This window comes from Acipenser ruthenus, chromosome 5 (assembly GCF_902713425.1).
Source record: "Acipenser ruthenus chromosome 5, fAciRut3.2 maternal haplotype, whole genome shotgun sequence".
Lineage (NCBI taxonomy): Eukaryota > Metazoa > Chordata > Actinopteri > Acipenseriformes > Acipenseridae > Acipenser > Acipenser ruthenus.
The window spans coordinates 65,757,413-65,781,706 of record NC_081193.1 but is presented as its reverse complement, the minus strand read 5'-3'; the positions used below and the strand labels follow the sequence as shown (position 1 = coordinate 65,781,706).

General features: G+C 36.7%; 2 protein-coding genes across 5 annotated transcripts in view; both read right to left on the bottom strand.

The window, feature by feature from the left end:
• Positions 1-1,975: 1,975 nt before the first annotated feature.
• On the bottom strand, positions 1,976-13,548 carry LOC117402669 (UDP-GalNAc:beta-1,3-N-acetylgalactosaminyltransferase 2-like). Of its 2 annotated transcripts, XM_059024388.1 has the most exons (12): positions 13,256-13,546; positions 12,218-12,344; positions 10,963-11,063; positions 9,919-10,112; positions 9,679-9,774; positions 8,917-9,027; positions 7,662-7,740; positions 5,104-5,287; positions 4,702-4,827; positions 4,290-4,449; positions 3,891-3,947; positions 1,976-3,199 (listed from the first exon to the last, which is right to left on the bottom strand). In XM_059024388.1, the coding sequence occupies exons 1-12, from the start codon at positions 13,359-13,361 to the stop codon at positions 3,059-3,061; spliced, it is 1,482 nt and encodes a 493-aa protein (XP_058880371.1). In that variant the 5' UTR covers positions 13,362-13,546; the 3' UTR covers positions 1,976-3,058. The 2 variants fall into 2 exon arrangements, with proteins under 2 accessions (XP_058880371.1, XP_058880372.1); XM_059024389.1 differs by lacking the exon at positions 4,702-4,827 and having other exon boundaries at positions 13,256-13,548.
• Positions 13,549-18,769: 5,221 nt separating this feature from the next.
• Positions 18,770-24,294, bottom strand: part of LOC117402437 (guanine nucleotide-binding protein G(I)/G(S)/G(O) subunit gamma-4-like) — a 33,153-nt gene continuing 27,628 nt past the window's right edge. For all 3 annotated transcript variants that reach the window (XM_034003569.3, XM_034003567.3, XM_034003570.3), the window contains exon 3: positions 18,770-23,907. In XM_034003569.3, the coding sequence (XP_033859460.1) occupies positions 23,779-23,907 (129 nt within the window). In that variant the 3' untranslated portion in view covers positions 18,770-23,778. The remainder of the gene's footprint in view (positions 23,908-24,294) is intronic.

Below are 24,294 nucleotides of genomic sequence, written 5' to 3'. Positions count from 1 at the left end.
CAGGCCACATTAAGAAAACAACGGGTATAACGACATGGAAATCCTACAGCTAATATCAAGTCACATTCATTTAAATAAACAGTAAAGTACAAGATTATTGAAGAAATTATATATATATATATATATATATATATATATATATATATATATATATATATATATATATATATATATATATATATATATATATATATATATATTAGAGAGAGAGAGAGAGAGAGAGAGAGAGAGACCGAGACACACACACACACACAGAGCATCAAAAGAAACGTATCACTATTATACATTTATTTTTCGAAAAAAATAAGGTATATAAATGACGGACAGTGATGAAATGTTTTTGGTTTCTTTTTAATCACTCGATCATTCATCCTTGACCATGACACGCTTGAGTGACTATGACTGAAGCATATGCACTTAATCACCCAATTAGTGAGACAGTTGATTGGACACTGGATATGGAGTGATTTCAGCTGTTGAATTGCAAACTTGAATAAAAGAAATAATGAAAAAATCACAGAAAAAAAAAAAATATGCCATGTCTGTTAAGAGAGCAGAGCCTTCGTGCAATTGGCATGCTGGAGGCTGGACTAGGACAGCGTACTGTAGCTCACCATCTTGGGTGCTCACAGCCAGCAATTTCAAACCTGGCGAGACGGTATAACCAGACACACTCTGTCAATGACAGGCCACAAACTGGGAGACCAAGAGTCACAACACGTACCCAAGAGCGACAGATCATTTTGCAGCATCATCGTGTTGTCAATTGTTAATCAGCACAATAAAAAGTCACTGCACCTGCTCTAAAAAAGGTTTTGTCATTTTTCGATCACATCTAGTGAATTTTATCCAAATATAAGCGATACATTTCTTTTGATGCTCAAATATAAAGTGATAAGTTTCTTTTGATGCTATCTATCTATCCATCGATCTATATCTAAAATCCTGGAGCAATTATACTAGATTAATAGCAATATGTTGCAGGGTATACGCGTCATTTACAGTTTTTTTCACTCGTTTATCATTTGATTTGAAAAGATTATGGACTGTTGGAAGTACTGCTGCTATTTCCCTTAGTTAGGGGAATCAAGTCAACACATTAATACAAATTATTACATACATTTATGGATACTTGTTATTTGACACTACTACAGTAATTTAAAATCCATTCTGGTCACAATTTTTAGGAATTAAAATTAAATAAAAAATGTGAACGAACATGGGGTACATATGCATTATAAATCAGAGATATATATATATATATATATATATATATATATATATATATATATATATATATATATATATATATATATATATATATATATATATATAGGAAACTAGCTTATACAATTGTACATACAGTGACTGAAGGGGATATAAAAAAGTGCACTTTAGTTTTTTAAAATGATAATTATAGAGGAGCATTATGTTTCTAGTCAAGTTTGCATTTCAGGTTTATTATTAAATCAGATTTTTGTATTTTTTTATTTAGTATTTTGCCAATTATTTTATTATTTTCTCCCAATTTAGAATGTCCAATTATTTTTAGGCTCAGCTCACCACTACCACCCCTGCGCTGACTCGGGAGGTGCGAAGATGAACACACTCTGTCCTCCGAAGTGTGTGCCGTCACCCGCCCGCTTCTTTACACACTGCAGGCTCACCATGCAGCCACCTCAGAGCTACAGCGTCGGAGGACAACGCAGCTTTCAGGCAAGCCCGCGGGCGACCGGCCAGACCACAGGGGTCGCTGGTGCACGCTGATATGAGGATACACTGCCCGACCTAAATTGTGCACCGCCCCCTCGGAGCTCCTGTCTACTGTCGGCAATGGAATAGCCTGGACTCAAACCGCCGACATCCAGGCTATAGGGCACATCCTGCACTCCATGATGAGCACCTTTACCGGATGCGCCACTCGGGAGCCCCTAATCTGATTTTAAAGTCATTGGGTTTTAGATAAAGGCATTCATGTCATAGTAGTGTAGCTTTATTTTATTCAACTGACATCTGTTTGTTAAAATACATGAAATATGTTTAACATTTTTATTTTGTGATTGTTTCTTTAGATAGCCATTGGACACACAAAGTTCTTAATGCATCATCCAATTTATCACCAAGTTAAAGGGGTGGCTAGCTAGCCAATGCAGATTTGAACAAATTGTAACCGACACAAGACAGTTTCACTCTTCATAGCTGCAGTCACTTAAATCTCAATAGCAATTATTATTTATCCCCTAATCCCTTCACTAAATGTATTTAATTGGCTGATTTACAATATAAAAATAAAAAAGGTTGGTTTGAATCAGACCAGAAGAAATGGCTACATTTCTTAGTAGGCTGGTTAGTTTGTTTTAAATAAAACACTGCAGCTATTTGCAAGGAAAGGTCAGATCCATACAAAGCATACCCGTAAACTGCATGTTTTTCGTCCCAGTTGTTTGGTAAAAACAAAACTTCTGCAAATATTTACACCACAGAATAAGCATATTCCTTCTCTACAGCTCTTTTCTATAGTAGGGCTTGAGACAAGTTTGGGTAACACTTTAAGCATCTAATTCCAATGTAACTAACACGTGTTTTCCTACCGATTTCAAATTTAATTCCTATTGAATTTAAAAGTCACAAGCATGAGTTCATGACATACTTTTCATGACTTCATAACATTTCCCTTAATACACATAAAATAATCATGAACAGACACTTATTTTAACGTGTTACCCAAGTTTGTATGGGGAAAATAACATTATTTGATGGTGTATATCATGATACTTTCTCAGGATGTACAGTTCATTTGCAGACACCAAAGCTAAAAATGCTGGTTATGGTTACCACTCTGATGGAATCCCATCTATATTTTGTAGACTCATTCTGAAATCCACCTCCCCCCATCTAATTTGGATTTCTTTCAAACTACCCTGCTAAGCAGCACCTGCAGCAAGCTGTTCAATTCAACGAAGAGGCCAGATCAAACCTTTCCATTCTAGAGCGTGCATCGCATCTTTGGATTTTAAAGACATGTTTATTCATGTTGCCATAGCACCTGCTCACTAACTCAGCCTTGATCTTCCTGACAAGCACACGGATTCCCGCAGGACACTCTCCTGCTCCACAGTTCAGCCAGCTCCTCTGCAGAGTATTGAGGGGAGGAGAGCATGTCTGCCTGGCACTCCTTCTCACACAACCAGCCACTGTCCTGATTGGGGGGGGGGGGGAGGAAAAAAAAAAAAAAAAAAGTCATAATAAAATCATACACTGCCTTACAACTAGTATTAGAATAGATGGTGTTTCTGTTTTAAAAGACCCAGTTCATACACTTTACTTATTGAATATAATACATTACTTAATAGACAATTGTCCCATCTTCAAATACTACACATTTTAATGAGCAATCCGTACCACAAATGCAATGGTACCTCATTTATCCATTTACTATCACTGGGCAGTAGAATATTTGTTCTTTATGTTACCCAAAAAAATTAAAGTAAACTAATCCTGTGTATATCCAAATACACTGGAACCAAAATTTCATGCATCACGACCACATACATTTCAGACAAGATTTGGAAATATGACTTCTTTAATTTCTTGGCCAGTCAGTGCATATTCATTTACATCTCTATTTCTTATTTCAGTATAAGACACTGACATTTGTTAATAAGGTTACCCCCATGGGGATAAGTCACTGCTGCACAACCTACAGCACAAGGGAAACAACTGAAACTGAATCAACCACGTATCTGGTTAATGCAACCCAGGTTGATATCCTGGTATTTAAAAATGCACTTTAAAAAATAAATAATTAAAAAAAAAAAAAAAGTATTATAAATCAAATCAAACAGAGGCCCTCCACTTTTACACATACAATACACCCGAATATGTATTACCTGGAATTTATGAGGTCCAACAGCGGCCATCCAAATTCCCATACTGACATCTTCACCCTACATTTTAAATATAAAAATTGACAGTGACATTTGACAGTCACCCCTGCCAAGAATGTACATTCAAAATTACAGCCAGTCAGATACATAGCCTCCACGTACACCCACATAACAGGTTCAATAATTTGTGCAAAATGATGCCCTTAATGCAAAAGTTAAAAACAGAGTCTTCATGTCCTTATATACACACACACAAGCATTGGATGAACAGACCAGACTGACACCTTCAATGAACTCCTGCTTGTGCTAAATAAGGTGATGAGCACTTTTCATCACAATTGGAATTACATGTCCTACAAACCATGAATCTAGGGAAGAAAAAAAAAACAATCCTTCCTGTACCTGGTATGACTTCAAGTATTCACTATTGTTTGCCAGCCACTGAATGAGGTCTTTAGAAGCAACATAACCTGAGCCACAGGCAAAGGCTGGGTATGCAGGGCTTGCATACTCTAGCTCCTGCCACTTCCCAGTCCGGTCCACTGCCCAGCTCTGCCTGAAACTAAACACCCAAAAACAAAGAAATACAATTACTGCATATCACCCATCAATTACTGTAAACAAACTGGTTTAAGTAATCTTCACTGCATGCATGTCACCAATTACTATACCAATAACACTGAATTCTGATCAATATCAGAATTCAATATGTAAAACTAAAATTTAATTTTTAGATGTAGCAAAAACATTAACAGTTACACTAATAAAATATATGTTTCCTCAAAAAAAGTAACCATTTTAGCACATTACTCACTTTCCCCACCAAAAATTCCTTCTCTTCAAGCCTTTGTGCTCTATCTTTTTTACCATAGCATCCATGTCAATATAACAGTCATCATCAGTTTTTAGCAACAAATCAAAATCTGTATTTTTAACAGACCTGTTGGGTAAAAAATGTTTTGTTAAAATGATAAATCTTACATTTAAAACCGTGTTTAATTGAACTAGATGGGATTACAACTCTCATACCACATACTTCACATTGGAAAGGTGTTGAATACCTTTCATCTAGAATTCAAATTATTAAGCCTAAAACCGGAATTAAGTTTGACACCAAACCTAAACACACTCCTCCAGTTCAATGGTCTTGCACGGGAAACAAATAGAAATCAGACTTCTTTGACAGACCTCAAATCAATAACAAATCTGCTCGTACCACTCGTAAAAGCGCAGTAGTTTAGAAGGCACGTTTCTGTAGGTGTCGATCACGTCAACGAAAACAATGTCCTGATGTGTGCGGCTCTCCTCCTCCAGCAAAGCGTCCTCCTCTCTCAGTACAGCAGAGTGACTTCTCATCCGCTCAGGACGCCCTTTGAGCAACTGAGACAGTGATTCAGCTTCTGAAAGATTTGTATTGATTTAAAAGACTGTAAAGTAGCGTTCTGCCGGGGCACAAATTTTACCCCATCCCGAATGTAAAAATTTTACCCCATCCCGAATGTATTAACTGGCCCAAAATTAACGAGGCACAGCGTAAGATGGCACATTTAAATGTTCTGAAACCCTAAAAATGGGCTACGGTAGCACAGACTAAATCTGAAAAATAGTGCCTCCCCTCCAAATGGGCTACCCCATCTGAACAATAGGTAGGTCATTTGGAGAGACAATGACCCGTGTTGACTTAAGTGTCTTGACTTTATATTATATTATTATACGACGGATAAAACCAAATATACATAATGAACCAAGTTTATTATACAACCAATACAAACAATTGTACACAATGAAATAGCCGGTATCAAGCTATAATTTAATCCTCAGGGAGATCAAAAAGGGTAATGCGGACCCTACATACTCTCCCTTCTCAGTACTCTCCCTCTGTTCCTGGGTTTTTCAGGAAGGTTAGGAGCCTGAACTCTCCGTCGTAAGAAATGCCCCTGAACATTCACAATATTTCACAGAAATCGTGTATTTGACTGCCTACCATGAAAAAATTAACTTTATTTTCTATTACTGTACTCCTTACCTCCCCTGTTGATTTCACACTTTTATCAAGTAGAAGCAGCGCTACAGTAGCTGCACACGGTCCAGCTCAAATGCCATGCATTTGGTTACTACGGCAACGGGGTCAAACAAATACCAGCTTCATGATTGGTGAATTCCTCACACTGTACAATGACAATTCTACATACTACTAATGTACAATGTATATATAAAGAAAAATACAAAAGCTTCAGTTTTGTCATTTCAGGTTTGCAGTTAACGTTTCTCCTGTGTTTAATATTTTGGGATTAGTGGCAGCAAAATAGGCTATGAATTACACGTACAGAAGTTTTAAAGGTTTACAAAACTCAGATGTTGCTGAATTTGTCATTCAAGGTTGTTTTTAAAAAATCTGTTTTGTCTGCTTGTTACTTTTTTTTGCAACCAACACAGACCAGCAGAAGTTTGTTACATTTTTAAAGATTGTTTCAACAGCGAATCGAGTTACAATGTACATTTTTAAAGAGTTGCTCAGTAGCTAGGCTAAATGTTAACATGTTTCAGGGTTTTGGGTGATGTTCTTGATGAACTATCAATGATAACACATTTTAGGCAACTTACATCAGTAGAATATAATGTAAATAGAAAATGTGTTTTCATATATTATATATATTGTAACAGCAGCGGGATGTGTGAGACAGCAGGGAGGGGGTTAAAGCCTCCCTGAAGAGAAAAAACATGTAAAAATGCACTTCTGTTTAGTTTAATTGTTTTGGTTTATTGTTTAATTGTTTTGTTTTTCTGTTATTCAGTTTTTGTTAATTGTTTTATTGTTTAATTTAACTGTTTTATTATTTAATTATCCCCTGCACCTGGGCAGTAATTAGGAATTGGGACCAGGGCAGGGTATAAGAGAGGATCAGTTAATCTGATCGAGGCTGCTGAGGAGGAGGAGGCAGATGAGGTGCTCTGCTTCCGAGCAGTCGTTAAAGTAAGTGCTGTGATAAGCCCGTGTGGTTTTCTGTGTGTGTTGGGCAGGTAAACGGCTTAGCCGTCCTGCAAGTTAGTCAGGGACTTTTCGTGTATAGTCAGCGCTCCAAGCGGAGCTAGGTGTTTATTTTGTGTTTTGTTGTATTTGTTTTATTTTGTGTTTATTAAAAAAATACCGCGTCAGCGCAGGAAAATCCATTCTCTTGTGTTCTGGGTCGTAATTTTTAAAGGGGCACGAACCTGTGAGTGGCGGATTCTTTTACATACATGGTTTCATGACATTCTGTGAAATTCTTATTTTTTTTGTTATTACTGTCATTCGTGACACTCTTAAACACAGTGAATTTTCCAGGTCTCTACGACTGCTGCCATAATGCTCTTTCCTATCAACTGCTTTCTGACTTTTTCTTTACGCCCAAATAAGACCAATTTGAACTAAGTCTTATTTGTGGACCCTTTTAGGGCCGGCGCTGCTGTTCCACCACTTCATAAAACTCATTTTAATATCACAGACTTCATTTACAAATGAGCCCCACCTACAAGTTGCACATGCATATAATTAAGGCTCGACATGCCTTAAAATGCATGGCTAATGAGCAGCGGAGCGCATTTTGGCGGTGCCAATACAGCCTTAACTTGCCAAAAGTGTCATGATACATACGGGGCAATTTTAAGGCCAGTGTAAACTTAACGCTGTTGCAAACGCTTGATACATGTCCCCCAATATGTGCATATAAGAAAATGTGACATTACATGCAGACATAACCATATAAAACTCTCAATTGAGCTATGGGAACACACCGTATATAGTGTAAGTAAATCCTCCAGCCAGTCCGGGAATGCCCTGGGTACTTCGGTGCGGTAAGACACCCTCTTCAAGCTGAAACAAAACAGCCACAAAGAATACAAAATAACAAGTTTCATTTCTGAGTACATCCAATACAAAGCTAACAGAGGAAAAAGCTAATCTAGTTGTATCATGCAAGGGCTACCCTCCCTTGACATTTTAAACATTAAAAAAGAATTTGGGATCTCTGGCTCCAGCTTACAGGAGGTAACATGAAATACCAAAAACATTCTTACACATCCCTTCATTTGACTATAAACTTGACTATTGTATGTAGTTTCCACTTCCTGTGTCAGGATATGCTTCACATAGAAATGTATGTGGGGGGTCCTGTTACCATAACACAGGATTTACAGTACAGTAAAACACCTTAATTGTGCGACTGGGATAATACAGTCGATTCTCATTAAGACTAACTTGGATTAAACACAATCCTTGAATAAAACAAATTGCCCTAGTTCAAACAGCTGAGTGTAAAGGATATTGGGAATTAGAGCCTCTTTATTGTATTTCTGTGCTGTTTTTGGGACTATTGATCCTATGACGCATTTTGAGTTGCCATAGTGCACACACATCAACGCCATTTCCATTAAGGATAGAAATAAGTGGCAAGCACAAAAATGTGCATTATCCTTGCAGACAAAAGTGGTTGATAATGCACCACTGTATAAGAAAAAGAAAGACGTTGGTGCACTTAACATTCCCACAAACACTTTCTCAACCATTCTGAAAAACCGGCATGCAACAATACACGCCTATGAGCACTAACTGTGGATGCAAGTCGTCAGCGTTTCCAATTTGGTCAATACCCTGATGTTGTGGACGCCTTGCTTATGTGGTTTATAAATGCAAGTGATCAGAATGAGACATGCAGATTTCAAGTTGGAATGTTCTACTTTAAATGTTGTTTTTTTTTTTTATAAAATACACAGTACTTTCAAATGTATAATACTTTTAATTGTACTGCAATTGAAATTTGATTTAATAAGAATTAATAAGACAAAAAAAAAATCTGGACCCTTGAAATTCGTATTAATGAGAGTTGACTGTTTAAAACAACTACAAAATAGGTCTTCAAAAGCCAGTAGTCTACAATAGTTAATAAAAAATAAAAACTTGTGTCAGGAGTACAGCGCCTTAATAAGGAGCCACTAATGCATATCACTAACAGACAGGGTTACTTCACAGTTAATTGAAAAAATTACTTACTATGGCAATTCTCAACACACCACCTCCACTGTTAAACGTAACACCAGTGACATCTACTGTATTGAGGCCCTCAGAGTCTAGGCTTTCCCAGACAAGTGTGCCTTCGAATCCCTGAAGCAAAAATAGAAATGGGAGTTTTTGTCAACAAAAACAAAGCATCCCTGTAGAATAATTTAAGGGGTATTTTATATCAGATCAAATTGTTTGTTAGCATGAAGTAATATGGAAAAGTCAAACAGATCTGTACAAATGATATGCCCAGAGTGGCAGTGAAAAGACTGGACCCCACCTGGAATTAAACTATACTGAAAGAATCATAGAATACAGCTTGTAAAGACACTGACTGCAAGTGTTCTGTATCAATAATATGTTCAGAGGTTAAAACAATGTGGCACTGAAACAGATACCACTGAAAGACCCTATATCAAAGCATGTGGTATACATCACTGATACGGCAACAGATTAAAGCAATGCAGCAGTTATTTGTATTTCTTTTTTTAATGGTAATAGAACACAAGTAAGAAAATAAAATACAGCTGTGTACCAAACACCCACAATCAAACTTGACCTCAGGAATCACAGAATACATATGATTGACAGTATCTCAAAGCTTGAGGTGTTTCATACAGAAACCAGTCATAATACCCTAAAATCACTCGCTGAACAGAAATAGATTGCATGAAAAAGAGGGAACCCCAAACTCACTCTAGAATTACTGTACCTTCACTTAAATAAATAAATAAATGATAATCTTGAACTAACCTTTGGCAAAATGAACTGCTCCACAGGTTTGTACCACAGTCCATTGATACTGACTCCAAAACTGATGGGGCTGAACCGAGCAGTAATGATAGCTTCCTAAAAATTGTAGAAATCAAACAAACTAAAATAGTTAATAAAATCACACCACTGTATAGTGTGAAAAAAAAAAAAGAGTCAACAGGTGGCGCACAGACAATGCAAATTGTTAAATGTGAATAAAGATGCATTTGGAGGATGTACCTCTTGCTCCAGCTGGTAAAGTTTGACAGTGACATTTCTTCTGAAAGCCAAATCCTTTTCATCTGGGAATACCCCAAGCCGGCTGATTACTATGGTGTGAAGGACCTTAAATTCAACACTGACAACAGAAGCCTCTGATGGGATGTAAGCACTTTCGTCAGGCACACTCACGGCCTCAATTTCCTGCCCGATCACTGAAAAACATTAGAAAAAAAAAAAACAGATCTTAAAAAATGCTGGCCACCGAGTACTGTATCTTGGTTCTTTTAATTAGGTGCTCAGTGATTTTATGGTACCCAACTGGTATGTCCAAATTCAAAAACAGACCTTGTTCAGCCGGTTTCAAGATGTAACTTTGTATAATTTGTTGCTGCTTTCAATATAAATAATTCAAAGTAAAATATGAATATTATGCATTCATAATTTCTAATTATACACCAGCTAGTATGCACCAACAACATTACATAATTTCAAGGATTTGCAATACAATTCTGAACACAGAGGTCTCCAAAGAAAAAAAAAAATAAATACTGTGCTCTTTTGTCTTAGAACATATTTTACACTATGAGGAACACCAATATTCTTGGATTTATCCACAGCATGGCACATACACCAGGAGAGCCACACAGCTGGGGCAGCAGTGTGGAGTAGTGGTTAGGGCTCTGGACTCTTGACCGGAGGGTCGTGGGTTCAATCCCAGGTAGGGGACACTGCTGCTGTACCCTTGAGCAAGGTACTTCACCTAGATTGCTCCAGTAAAAACCCAACTGTATAAATGGGTAATTGTATGTAAAAAGAATGTGTAAAAAATAATGTAATTGTATGTAAAAATAATGTGATATCTTGTAACAATTGTAAGTCGCCCTGGATAAGGGCGTCTGCTAAGAAATAAATAATAATAATAATTCTGAATCTCTCTTGAGGTGCCAGTATCAAAGTATGTTCTGCGTTGCCTACCAGCTACAATTCCTTCCCCACAAGTGATTCTCTGACATCTGACCTTGGCCAAAACCAGGGCAGTGCTCAGACTCAGCAACAACTTACCTGGAAGAGTGAGATTAGGAAGCTTGCATGAATATGTGTCTTCCCTATCCTCCTCTGGTATATCACAGCCATCTGTGCCAACAATAAACTTCACAAGAATGCTGCAATTACACAAGACCCAGCTGAATAACTGAATACACACACAGTTATCCTGAAAGCTAACAAAGGCTTCTACCAAGTATTTAATTCTACAACTTATTTAAGTAATATTAGATTAAGATATTTTACAGCAACATAGCAAAACATTTCAGCCTTTAGGGGAAGTATCTGAGTGGTTAATTTGCAGGAAAGAAGGCCCTGAAGGGGTGGGGTCAAGGAAGTGTAAGACAATCTGAAAGAAAGACTTGCAAACAGCGTTTTCTTTAAAGTTGTGTAGGAAATATCCAGAAGATATCATGAAATCATATGAAAATAGATGTTTATAATAAAAACTGCATATTCAAGATCTACATGGATATAGACCTTTACAGTGAACGTGTGTGCATAGCAGGGAAATTAAGGACTTATTTTGTTCGATACAAATCACTAGCATCTGTATATTAATGTAATATACAGATGACTATTCTTTAATAAAAGTGCATACCGTATTTAACTATATAGATTTTTTTTTACTGCATTAACTGTTTAGTATGGTCAGTGTGGATATTCTAGGTGACTTTATAACCATGCAGTATACATAACCAATATTGTATTACGACAAGTCTAATCTTCGCTATGACCGCAGATATCCTGAACCTGTCAGCTTTAAATGTCTGCTCACTCAAAAATTAATTAGCCCAAACACTTTTGCACAAGGCGACGGCTGATGACTGACAACTGTGGATTAGCTATCCAATCACAAGCTGCTGTGTTTCAGTTTGTTTAATAAAAAATGTTCATGTGCCACTCATTTTATCTGAAGTCTAGATTTGTATCCATTATGAAGAGAAAAAAAAACTTCTTGAACACAAACAGGCATACAAAAAAACACCATTTTGTAACTGAAAAAAATCAAGCGAGTGTTTTATTGATAAAGCTTTGAATAATAGAAGGTATTGAATTTGAATTTCTACTTAAAATAAAATCATCCCAGTGTATACAAAAATGACCAACTTAAGCTCACAATCATGTTAAATTGTTTTCCAAAATGTTATAACAGGACGAAAGATTCTATATTCCTATGAGGAAAGCAGAGCAAGTGGTAATGGGACACATACAATATGCTAAGCATTTTCTTTACAGTTATGTACAGGTGACATCTCAGATTTTTACACACCGGTGTTGCAACTCAGGATGATGCTTCAGGTGCCCAAGCCAGGTATTCCTTATTGCGTTTCTGAGATCATAGTTGTTACGAGCCGAAAGTACTCCCACTAGAACTTCACAAGAATGGATCTGTTGGTCTAAAACCACACAAAATCATTATTGAACCTGAATTTCACAACACACAAACTTAACTAGGAAAAAGTAAATTAGCTGAACATGAGGTATCCGCCACAGTAAATACAAGCTTTGTGAACTTTTCGAAATTCCATAAAAGTTACACTTCTTAAGTTTATCTGAACATAAGTGATCTGTAAGGCTTTCAACTGAATGTGCCTTTAGTGTTTATGAGGTTGGTGTCTTGGTACAACTTATGTTCCCTGGGGTGCCCTTGAATTATAGATAATATGTATCTCAAAATGTTTTCCAGGCATAGAAGCTTTTTTATATAAATAACTCATGCATGCAGTAATGTTGTACAACTTGGTTAATTTGTGTTTACAATTTTAGGCTTTGACATAAAAAATGCATCAAAAGAAATGAGACATTACAATCAGTTATCTATATCAGACGTTCCCAAACGGAGGGTCAGGACCTATGGAGACAATACAAAGTCTCCTTTCCAAAAAATATTTCAATTCTTAACGAGGAGGGTTTACACGTATACTGTGAAACTTTAGTAAAATTAAAGTGTAGCATGTCCTGTGTTTACAAGTTTTTAAAACTAGAAAACACAATAGTTACAGCATTATCCTACTGAAATACTAGTACGTTAACACAAACATGCTGAGAACTACACACCAACAGACAAAGATTTAAGAAACTCACGCAGTTGCCAAGTTTTAGAGAATTATTACTTTTGGTGACTCATTTTTAATACTAGCAGTTCTGCACTGTGTAGTAAGTTATAATATCTGTTTCTTTAAATCTAGTTCAAGGTCGAAGCCAAGGGTTTTGTCCTATTTTTAATTACAACTTACTTACGGAATGAACAAAATGAAAACCACATCCACTTCAATAAAAAAAAGTTCAGTACTGTACTGTACCGTACCTGTATGCAGGAGATCCAGAAACAAGGCAGTTTTGTTTACCACCATCCAGAGGTGCACCACTACCGCGACAACACACGGACACAGCAGTAACGCTAGGCTTGGCATGGACAGCTTCCTTGTGAAATTTCCACGTTTTAACGTATTAACGTATTAACGTAGTCTCTTTATCACCAGCTACAATAAAGCAGACACGAACAATGCAGAACTCTATTTCTGATGCAGAAACCTGCACGCCTGCCTCTGGGTTTTACGTTTGCTGTGGAACGTACCACCTACCAGAAACCAGGGTTGGTTCGCAGTGTATTACGGGATTTGTAGTCTTTTATCACAAATGTTGACTTTCTAAATTGAGAGTTTGGAAAAACCCTTTTGCAGGTAACTGACAATTAAAATGTTATACTTTAAGTACCAATAATACTAGTAATATCATATGATTCTGTTTAATATTTCAGGTGTCACAGAACTTCATAATATATATATATATATATATATATATATATATATATATATATATATATATATATATATATATATATATATATACACACACACGCTAATAAGCTTTTGACAAGTAAAGAAAAATACACCCTTTAAAATATATTGTTTGCCAGTGTATTCCCTTCCAGGTTTTACTACAAGCTTGATTAGCCAGTGTATATAGGTAACAAACTCAGGTATGTCTTATTAAACTCATTGCAAAATTAGGAAAGGCTCAAACTGCTATGCAATGGGAGCCTTGTTTACATCCCTGTTGTCATAGGACACATCTTTCACGCATCTCTTTAGTTCTAAAATTGTCTAGATTAGGACTCCAGTGAAAAAAACATCATCTTTTAATTCAACAGAACTTTAGTAACTGAAATTTAAGTGGTCCCATCCACTTCACATGCTTAGTTTGTTATGCTGCTGAGAATTATGTATTTATTTATTTATTTATTTGGCAGACGCCTTTGTCTCTGCACATACAAAGCCTACTCTGACTCAATCAGCACTGATGTATAAACTTTAACGCAATCCATATATTATTTACTACATACATAATTTAGTTCTAGTTTTGCTTCAAAAGACAAAATGCGTATAGTTTGTAACTACCTAAACACAAATTTCTAACACTGCCTAGAAATGTATTTTGTTTTCCATATAGAAGAAATACAATCTTAAAACTCCCTCATACAGTAGGCCGCATAATACATCCTGACTGAAAACTTCCCATACGAAGACCCATATATTTGTAATATATTGCTATACTGGTGAGGTCCAGTGGATATAAATAGTCTCCTGTGTTTGTATCGTCAGTTATGTATTTTCTGTGTTTTGTGTTGAAGACTCCCACTATTTTGGAGGCCAGTAGCCCTGTTATAAAAGCCTGAAGAGGGAGAGTTGGCGCAGGGAGAAGTACTGTTGGACTGTGCTGCCATTGGAGTGGACTACAGAGAAGGCCCTAGTCACAGTGACAGGCCCTGCAGTGCCAACTACAGCCTCTGTGTTTGTATTTTATTCTGTTAATAAACTACACTATGTCTCATTAACTGTCACTGCATCATTCCCTGCCGCCACATAAAGCATGCCTTTGGTCTCCAGCCACCCTCTGACGATCTGTGATATGTTTAACTTGCAGTGCACCTCATTCTATTCAATGGGGAATTATGAAGAATGCTGTTTGGTTGCCCCAGTGCCAATATGTAAATGAGAGAGCAAGACGGTGGTCAGGGGTTGGTGAGTAGCGAGTTATACAGGTGTGGATTGTGACAAATCTTTACTAAAGTAGTGCAGGTACCTAAAACATGACTAATGCCTTGCAGTGTGTTTTGGCACAGCACACTGTGATTATCATGTACACAAATATTTTGGTCATATCAACAATAATTCAATATAATTTTCTTAGCATTTTTTTAATATGGCCATATATTTTAAATGTGAGTTTCATATATAAAAAAAAACATCCACTTTTGCTGTAATTAATGTAGATTTTGTATTGGCCATAAAAGTGGCCATTTTGTTGTATTTAAAATATATTTTTATATTTTACCATTTATTTAAATTACAAACAGACCATTTGAAATAACTTACAAATGCCTCCTGTGTGTTAAAATCTATTTTAATCAGTTGATCCTATCTGCCGTCTTGCAACAATGCCATTGCTTTCCATTCTGGAAATTGTTCTATGGAATTCTTTTTTTTTTTTAAATGTTTTGTGTACAGTTTGATATATTTCTAAATTATTGATTTTAAATGGAAACCAGTATATAGTTTGCATAAGACTGCTATAGATTTTTTATCTATTTAGTTTTCTATATAAAGAGTGAATCTCGAAAAAAATCTATAGGATCGTTTAGAAGGGTTGTACATGTGCAGTGGATTATCTGGGTAAAGTAATGGCATGAACAGTTGAAGCTTGCTCTTAAAGGTTTGCTGTCTTTAATATATTTGTGTAATCTAACACAGCAATTGCATTTTGCTGGCAAATCTGTTGGGAGATTGAGGCATTTGGAACTCGCTACAAAATGTTATGGCTAATAATATTCACGTGATAACTGTGTGACTATCGCATGAATCCATCGATGAAGAAATTACATGCAAAGAGCCGGGATAGAATCTGAAAAATGATCCTCATTGGAAACTGTTGTTTTTATTAAAGAAATCTCTGAATCAGCCACTTGAGCAGCTGTTTGACAGGGTTCAGGGTGTGCTCACTAACTGAAGTGATACAGTTGTGTTTGTTGCAGTTGGTAAAACTTGCAACTGCAAAGGGGAGGGAAAGGACATCAAGTCTAAAGAAATTTCAGGAGGTCAACTTTGTCAGCAATTTTGTTGGATTATGTATATGAGATAGAAGTTGACTTTACAGAGCGTTGCTAGGGGCATCACATGTTTTGTTATGACAGAAATTGTGTTTCAGTTTGGTCCAGTTCTGCAATTAATTTGCAGGAATTGTCTCATCAAACATTGATTTTGACTTTTAAAAACCTTTGCTGTTATAAATGTATTTTCCATCATGTGCCAGTATTTACCATATTTTTCACAATGCTTTACCTTATGAGATGTACCTTTCTTGCCAGTTCTTTACCATGATTTTACAATGTAGTCCTGTACATACCATTGGATACCACAGAAAGCATTTTAATTAGAGAAAAGGTGTTTGAAAGTAAAAACATCAAGACAATTTTCTGTATGGTTTGGATGCAATGTCCATGTGCGTATGAATACTCACCTCCCTGTTCCAGTTTGTTCAGAATCAGAACAGAATTAGTTCTAAAGATCCCACTCAATGTTCCCTACCTGACAGAACAAAGGTACACTTTCTGTTTTAATGGTTTGTCCTCACATTGCAGACTTCTTTGTTGTGCAAATGGTATCCCTGACATTATGCTGTCATATTTATCAGCTTCATCTCCCTTCAGCAGACAGTGGATTTGACAGGCTTTGGTAGAAGACAGATGGTATCCTGTTGTTTGGGAGTTGCTTGCATAACCAAGGCTGCCCAAATTATAGGGTGTCTCTTATTATTAAAGGAGATGTCATTCTGTTGCTCGAATGATTTCAGTTTAATAATAAACACCCTACACACAACGTATTGTAAATCACAAAAATGAAGCGTGTACTCAGAACTACGGTTACACTTAAAAAAGAGTTGAGTTTTAACTTTAATACTGTGTCATACGTTCTATGCACTGGATATTTGATACATCGTTAACTGTGATTACCTACACATGATTTATAATCAGTTATACAATGCACTGTCTCAAATATGGTGAACTTATGGGCTGTTCTGGAGAACAGACTTTTAAACTACAGATAGAAAAGTTTAACCCCCATGTTCCCTGAAGGAATTAGACAGAATACTCATATATCCCCCAAAACAATTTAAACCTCTTTACCAAACTGGTCCTTAACCTTTTTTGAAAGTAGCAAGGCACTTCTATTTTTTCTCAACCACTGAATTTAATCCTCCCTGGTCTTAATGAGTGTGTAGACATGTTCCGTTTAACTGTACTGTCAAAGGTGTTTTTGTGGTTTAGAAGTGGGCACTTTTCCCACTATGCCAAAACACAACCAAATTCTTCAGATGAGAAATTTGTAGATTTTGAGGATTCCATGGCACTATTTGAACAAGGGTGTCAACAGCTGTGTCTTGCCGAAGTCCCAATACAGGTCAGATTCTGGCATGGCTAATTTAATTTAATAAGTCTTCACTTCCCATACCCCTGTAAAATGGGGAAAGACCATTACAGGGGAAACTTTTGGCCATTTCAGACATAGTTTCCAAGAGCACTTAAGCCTCATGGGCCGAGGACATGACTGAGGTGACCTAGGAAGTGAAACAGGAACACAATACCTGAAAGTAAGGCATGCAAACTGAGAGCTTCCTTTAGTCAAGTATTGTAGTATTAGCTATAACCCTGTAAATGTAAATAAGCTGTTGAATATCAGTTTATGTACAGTATCCGATTTAAACCTCTAAATGAATGCACCATAATAAGTAAATAATACCAGTTAAGATTTCAGTCCAACATCTTGGACACTAATGCACGGAAAACTTTGGTGCAGTTATATGAACAGGGATTTGGGCTAGCATGCTATAATAACTCCTTTGCTTCCTAAAGCGTTAGCAAACAAAACCCTGATTTTTATAACAATCTCTCTGCTGATTGCTGCTGCATACTATACTTGTATGTGTTGCAAATGTCATAATAGCTATTTGCATTCAAATGTCCTGGGTCCATTTATCATCTAATAGATTGCTGCCAAAGTAATTTCACTGTCCTCAATGCCCATTTTGTAATAAAAGCAATTTTCTTTCTGGTGTTTCCACCAGTCTTAAATTAAAAGGAGTTATGGTGGTGCCCAACATGTTATTTTTGTAGATATGCTGTACTTCCTGAGTTCTCTGCATGGCTATGCATGTTTGCTAGCTTGCTTCTCTCTGCAGTTGCTCACACTTCTGGAGAGTGGTCGAATGGTCTGGGTGATGAACCCAGACTGAAGCTCCTTTTTATTTGTTTATTTAACAGACACCTTTATCCAAGGCGACTTACAGAGACTAGGGTGTGTGCACTATGCATCAGCTGCAGTTACTTACAACTACATCTCACCCAAAAGACGGAGCACAAGGAGGTTAAGTGACTTGTTCAGGGTCACACAATGAGTCAGTGGCTGAGGTGGGATTTGGACTGGGGACCTCCTGGTTACAAGTCCATTTCTTTAACCACTGGACCACACAACCTCCTTTCTGGGTTAAGTGGATGAATCTGTGTACACCTGAGGATGTGCTGTATTACAACTGGAGGAATAAAGAACTCTGAATGCATTGAGTGATATAAAGGAACTAAGCTCTTCAGGCATAGGTTTAGTCAGTCACTGCCATCTGTATCATGTACTGACGTTGTTTTCTGGTGGCAGTGTAAGGGCAACTACAGCATTTATCCAGTTTAGAAATTACCTGGGATATGTGGACACAAATATGCAAGCAAAATGTAGTACACAGTAGCAGTAAGAGGGTGTCGACGACCTCCTTAATAATCCAGCACATTGGGAGCCTTTATTATGTTCCACTTAATTTTAGTATTCAACCAGACAGTAACAAAGCCCAATATTTTGGGCAAAAAGGGAGCCATTTTAAATGTATGCCTGCACATATCTAAACAACTATGCTTCTATAAGAATATAGTGCAAAACCTAAAAATTAGGCACAACAATACTTGTATACAGTACATAATAAAGAGTATTATGCATTATTTACATGGGATTTAAATAACACAGTGCACACACACACACACATACTGAAAATTCACTACTGGTGAAAAGACGTTTTTTGTTTGCTTGTGTAATAGCGTTACCAACAATACCTTATATGATGGTGTGGCCTCAATGACCTGTACATGTTGACTCAGAACAGGGCCCCATGCACCCTGTATGTATCAAATTAGGTTCACTGATATCCTTTTTTGAACTTTTTCAGCAACAATTACCAGTGCTCGCTCCTAAAAATCTTTTAAAAATTACAATAAGAGTATTTATTTATTTTATTTATTTATGAAATGATTATTATTATTAATATGCAATATGGAACATGTGCCGAGAAACCTTGGGTTACATTTGCACCACCACAATGCAAGCTACTCCACATGGCTCCAAAATGCCTTAACCATGCACTGGAGGGCCTACCCTTTTAATGAGTGAAAGCTCTTTGTATTTCAAGGCCTACCAGCAAATATGTTTTATTACATCCCTAACTATGCTGTATCGATCAATTAGATAAAAAGGCACTTGAACTCAGCTCCCAGGACTGGAACTGAATTCTAGTGAGCTTGGCCTTTAAACATTGTCATTTGGCATTTATATAACTCATGGTATAAACACAGTAGAAGCAATTCAGTTATTTCATAAGACTTTTTTAATATTTTCCAGGCTTTAACATGACCGCAATCTATTTGCATTACAGTATATTTTAGTTGTAACATTAGTTTAGTAGAATAATCTTGTCATCTGATTTAGAGGGTATTTGTAGATCATTTATGATCATAGAAACCATTACCCATTGACAAGGATTTAGCCTGTCACATTATTTGACCATTGTTCAGGGGTTAGTTTAAAACCTTAGAGCTGTTTGCTCATTTTTGTATTCACTGTTTTTGCTTTTTGTGCTAATACTGCAACCATTGCTCATGTAGATGTCAGAGCATTTTTAGAAATACACACCTATTGGTAGTGTAATAAAATGTGAAACCCTGTACCAGTAGGAAGTAGTTCAGGCGTCTATATACTGTACATTTTTAAAATATACATTATGTAAACAAAATTAACAGTAGTTGTCCTGTAAACACCGGATGTACTTGGAGGCATGACACGATTCTAAGAGCTTTATTGAGAGTGCAGTAACCCTAAAAAGGCACCAGGATGTGATGACTGGGATATTTCATACCCACACCAAGTTGCTAATTTGACTCCCTAAATCAGATGGCATATTATTTTAGAATAGCCTTTCATCCTATGCTACCAGTAAACTCCTGTTGAGAGGAGGTGCAATAATCTCTGTCCTAGCAAATGTTACTGATGGAGTCAAGAACATACATTTGAATAGACAAAGAACTGGCCAAAAACAGTACATATAAAAATGTACCAGGAACAAATGGGTGAATTGGCTTTGTTGTAGAACTGCTTTTCAAGGCATTCAGACTGGGGTCTATTTTAATCATCTAATCTGTGGCAGATCGTAATACTGCTGCCCTAAAATGTATAAACCTGATTTTTTCGAGAACCTGATTGTGCAGTATAGTGAGGTTAATAAGTGTGTCTATAAATCACCTCTTAGGGAAAACCCAACCTGGATTAATATAGAGTTAAAGGGTTTCTGTGTTTCTATCCCTCACTGTTTAGACCATTAAAAAAGACCCCACCATCTCTTTAAAAATGGTGTTGTTGTTTTGTTTTTACTTACTGGGGGGGTTTAATACATGGCACAATAGAACTATATGCAGAATGATATTCTTTCTGCGCTACTCACATTTCTGTACAGTACACTTTACAAAACAAGATACAACTTTTCATTTGTTGTCAAAGCTGGAGCACCACATGTCATTCCTCCTCTATCTACAAACGAGGGCTCTGCAACATATTGTAAACATAGATTTTACTTCTACTGTGTAAAAAATTTGTAATAAAAAAAACAAAACCTAAAAAAAAACAATACAATTTAAAATTGTGCTTTTTTTTTCAAGTCAAGACTGTAATCTAATATACAAGATACATCTGTCTCACAGCACTTGACAAAACTAATATCATGCATGAACAGAAGCTAAATGAACAGAAGCTGAGCGAAAGGGAATGCATGCGTGTGCCTAGCACGTTACACACTGGGGTTTACAGGCAAGTCACAAGGAAATGACATGGACATATAGCAGCTGGAGGGTTTCTGTACAGAGGGGACACTATATAAAGAGTAAAGCTGGGATAGAATAAGCCAGGCAAACCAATCAGTTAAACAGTATAGCCACAATCTTATTTTATGATAAACTTGTGTATTTCACTTTGGTGGGTTTCATTTTAGCTTATTAGAACCTGACTCTTCCCACAAGCATGAAGTTGCTTGGCTAGCCTTTGGCTACAACATTGCGTTTAGCAACAGTGTGCTGCTGAACCATTTCAAGTTAATTGAGTGCTACCTACACACTATACTGCATTCCAATAGTCAGTCAGAGGTGTACACATGACAAGTTGGGACACTAATAAAAGCATTGCGTTATGATCAACTATGTCAACCTGAAACGTCATGACGTTGCTGCTAACGGGTATGTTCGATACCCGCTGCTTCCATTACTTATGTAGAGTGTTAACAGGGATATTAGTCTTAACTCAACTGATTTGGCTTAGGAGTGTTACCATAGGTCAGAGATGGGTTGAGGTGGTAGCAGGTAACTGAGACAATGGATATCAACTGGTTATTTGGGTGTTTGGCTATTGGATGAGGCAATTGAGACCCAACCATTTTATTCTGGGAAAGTTATACTGCAAGGGCAGTGATGTAGAGGTGGGGAGGTGTAGAGATCGTGAGTATAGTCTGATTGGAAATTTGAATAAAAATGGCATTGAAAGTAAAAGTGCATGTTCTGTAAATAGCAAGGGATCAGGGTCAAACTCATTGTTGATTTAATCAATTTACATTTTACATATTATTCTTTTACATCCCAAGGTTGAGTAAAAAATGAAGATAAATGCTGGACTGATTCAACTCTGAAAGCAGCAACTCTTCTTCCAGAACACAGCATCGGGGGACTCTTATAAAACACTCTGAGCAGCACACTGTAACTGCCAGCGTTGGCACCATGGCTCCACTAAAATAGAGCAAAATACTGTTTTTTAAGGCCTAGCAACTAGCAAATAGGGCCATGGGTATACGATTAAGGACTATTGAGATAAAGGGTACATAACTAGTATCCAAACCAAACTATATTACAGTGCAATGTCAAGTAACCAGACAAAATGAGGGGTCAGTTGGTTATCTGGATAATGACTCCACACCCGGAAAGTAACTGGGAAAAGACTGAGAGACTGAACACGTTGCAAGACTGAGTGCACAACACTGCCAGTTAGGAACCATTTTAGCCTTATTATGTTAATAAATTAAAACATGTTTTACTGGGACCAGGTAGAGGTTAAATTACTCTGTACTGTAACTTCAGTGACAGAAACTGTTGAATAAGACAGTTGAAAATAAATAATTTAATTTATGGCATCTTGTTACCACAATGAATATGCCAACTATCTAATGATTATAAACACTGTTAGTTTTCTACTGATATGATTCAGGATCATGGAGAGAAAGAAGTACCATTTGACACTGGTATTGAGTTCAAAAGTGAGTTCAAATCCTGTTCTATTCAATCAGCAGCAGACCAAGATAAAACCTATTTGATTTTGGACTCAGACTGGATTTCAGCTGGTCTGTCTAAATTGATTTGATAGAGGAAGTGGCCTATTAAAGTTTCAGTGAAACGAACGTGGGTATAAAAAACAAAACAAGGAAATGTTGGAAGTAGATGAAAAATTTTTAAGCTCTAAAGGGAATTACTGTATACAAAAAATGATACACATGGACGCGTCAGTTGCAGTTGGTACCAGTAGAACCCCCTCTTTGATACTGGAATGAGACGAGATTGAGTTTTACAGGTGGAACTGTGGCATTAATGCTTCTGTCTTAACTGTACAGCTATGGCCAAAAGTTTCGCATCACTTACAATTTTAGGATAGAGACATAATTAAAAAAGAAACATAATTCTATATTAACATAGCATTATTCAGCAGGTTTCATTCAACTTTATGAAGCAAAATTAGTTAATTCTATTGGGTAATGCAAAACCTTTGACCATGGCTGTATGTTCTTCAGAACAGACCACTTAGTGTTACACTCAATTTTGCAAAGATTAGTTATATCTTATGCTGGAGAATTAAGCAAAATAAACATTTTTTGAAATCTAGTGTTTGTAATATGGTTTCCTTATGCAGTTGGTTATAGCACAGGTGTTATTACCTTCAGTAAAAATCTTAAAATGTTTGACAAATTGAAAGAGAAAGAATACTTATTAAATATCAGCCTGGTGGTTTTCTTAGATACATTGATATAAATGGTGCTAAAGAGATTAATTATTTCATCCCATTTAACAAAGAAGCTTGATATATATAAATAAATAAATCAAGGAAAAATAAACCAATCAAAGAAAAAGAAAACTGAAAACTGTGGCATTTTTTTCCCCTCAGGCCCTAAAATCAATTTAAAACAGTTATTCAATAATTGAATTGTTTTAGGCATTGAGTAATACTGTCCTCTAATAAGCATAACTAAAGGAAACACAGACAATCAAATGACACCGGTTACTGGACTTCAGCGCCCCCTGCAGCTACCAAACTGCAACTGCTCTTATATATGAAGCAAAATTTGAAGCTTTCTACTGCTCATCATCAACTTCATCATCATTGTTGTAATCAGGACTGATCCCACTGTGCAGAGGTTGTACCGACACGGGTCTCACAGGATGGTGCAGAAGAATTTCTTCTCCCGGAATGGATTTTCAGAGGCTGGCACTGGGCAGATGAGCGGGTCCTCTCTTATATGAGCATCACAGTATGCCATCAAATCAGCAGCAGCCTTGGACACCTGAAATGACAAAAACAACGAGAATTCTTTAAAAAATATATACTGCATGTAAAAGTGTAACTGGATGGACAGTCTCATGAATATTCTCAATCATCTCCGCTACAGGTTTTATCACAGGTGGATATGCGGTTCTCCAGATCTAATTCAAAATGTAAGTGTGTCTTCATACATTACATGTGGTTTTACAATGAAACATCTACTGGCAAAGCAGTACTACTATTTGTATTGGAAAAGGAAAGTTAATGCCTGGAGTACACCCCTTACAACGAGGCAAAGGCCATCTCACCCCGAGGCGAGAAAGGTGGTTAAAGTTAATATATTTTGTGTCTGATTCAGTCTTCACATTCAAATCTGCTTGAGACAATAATAAAATAATGACAATTGACT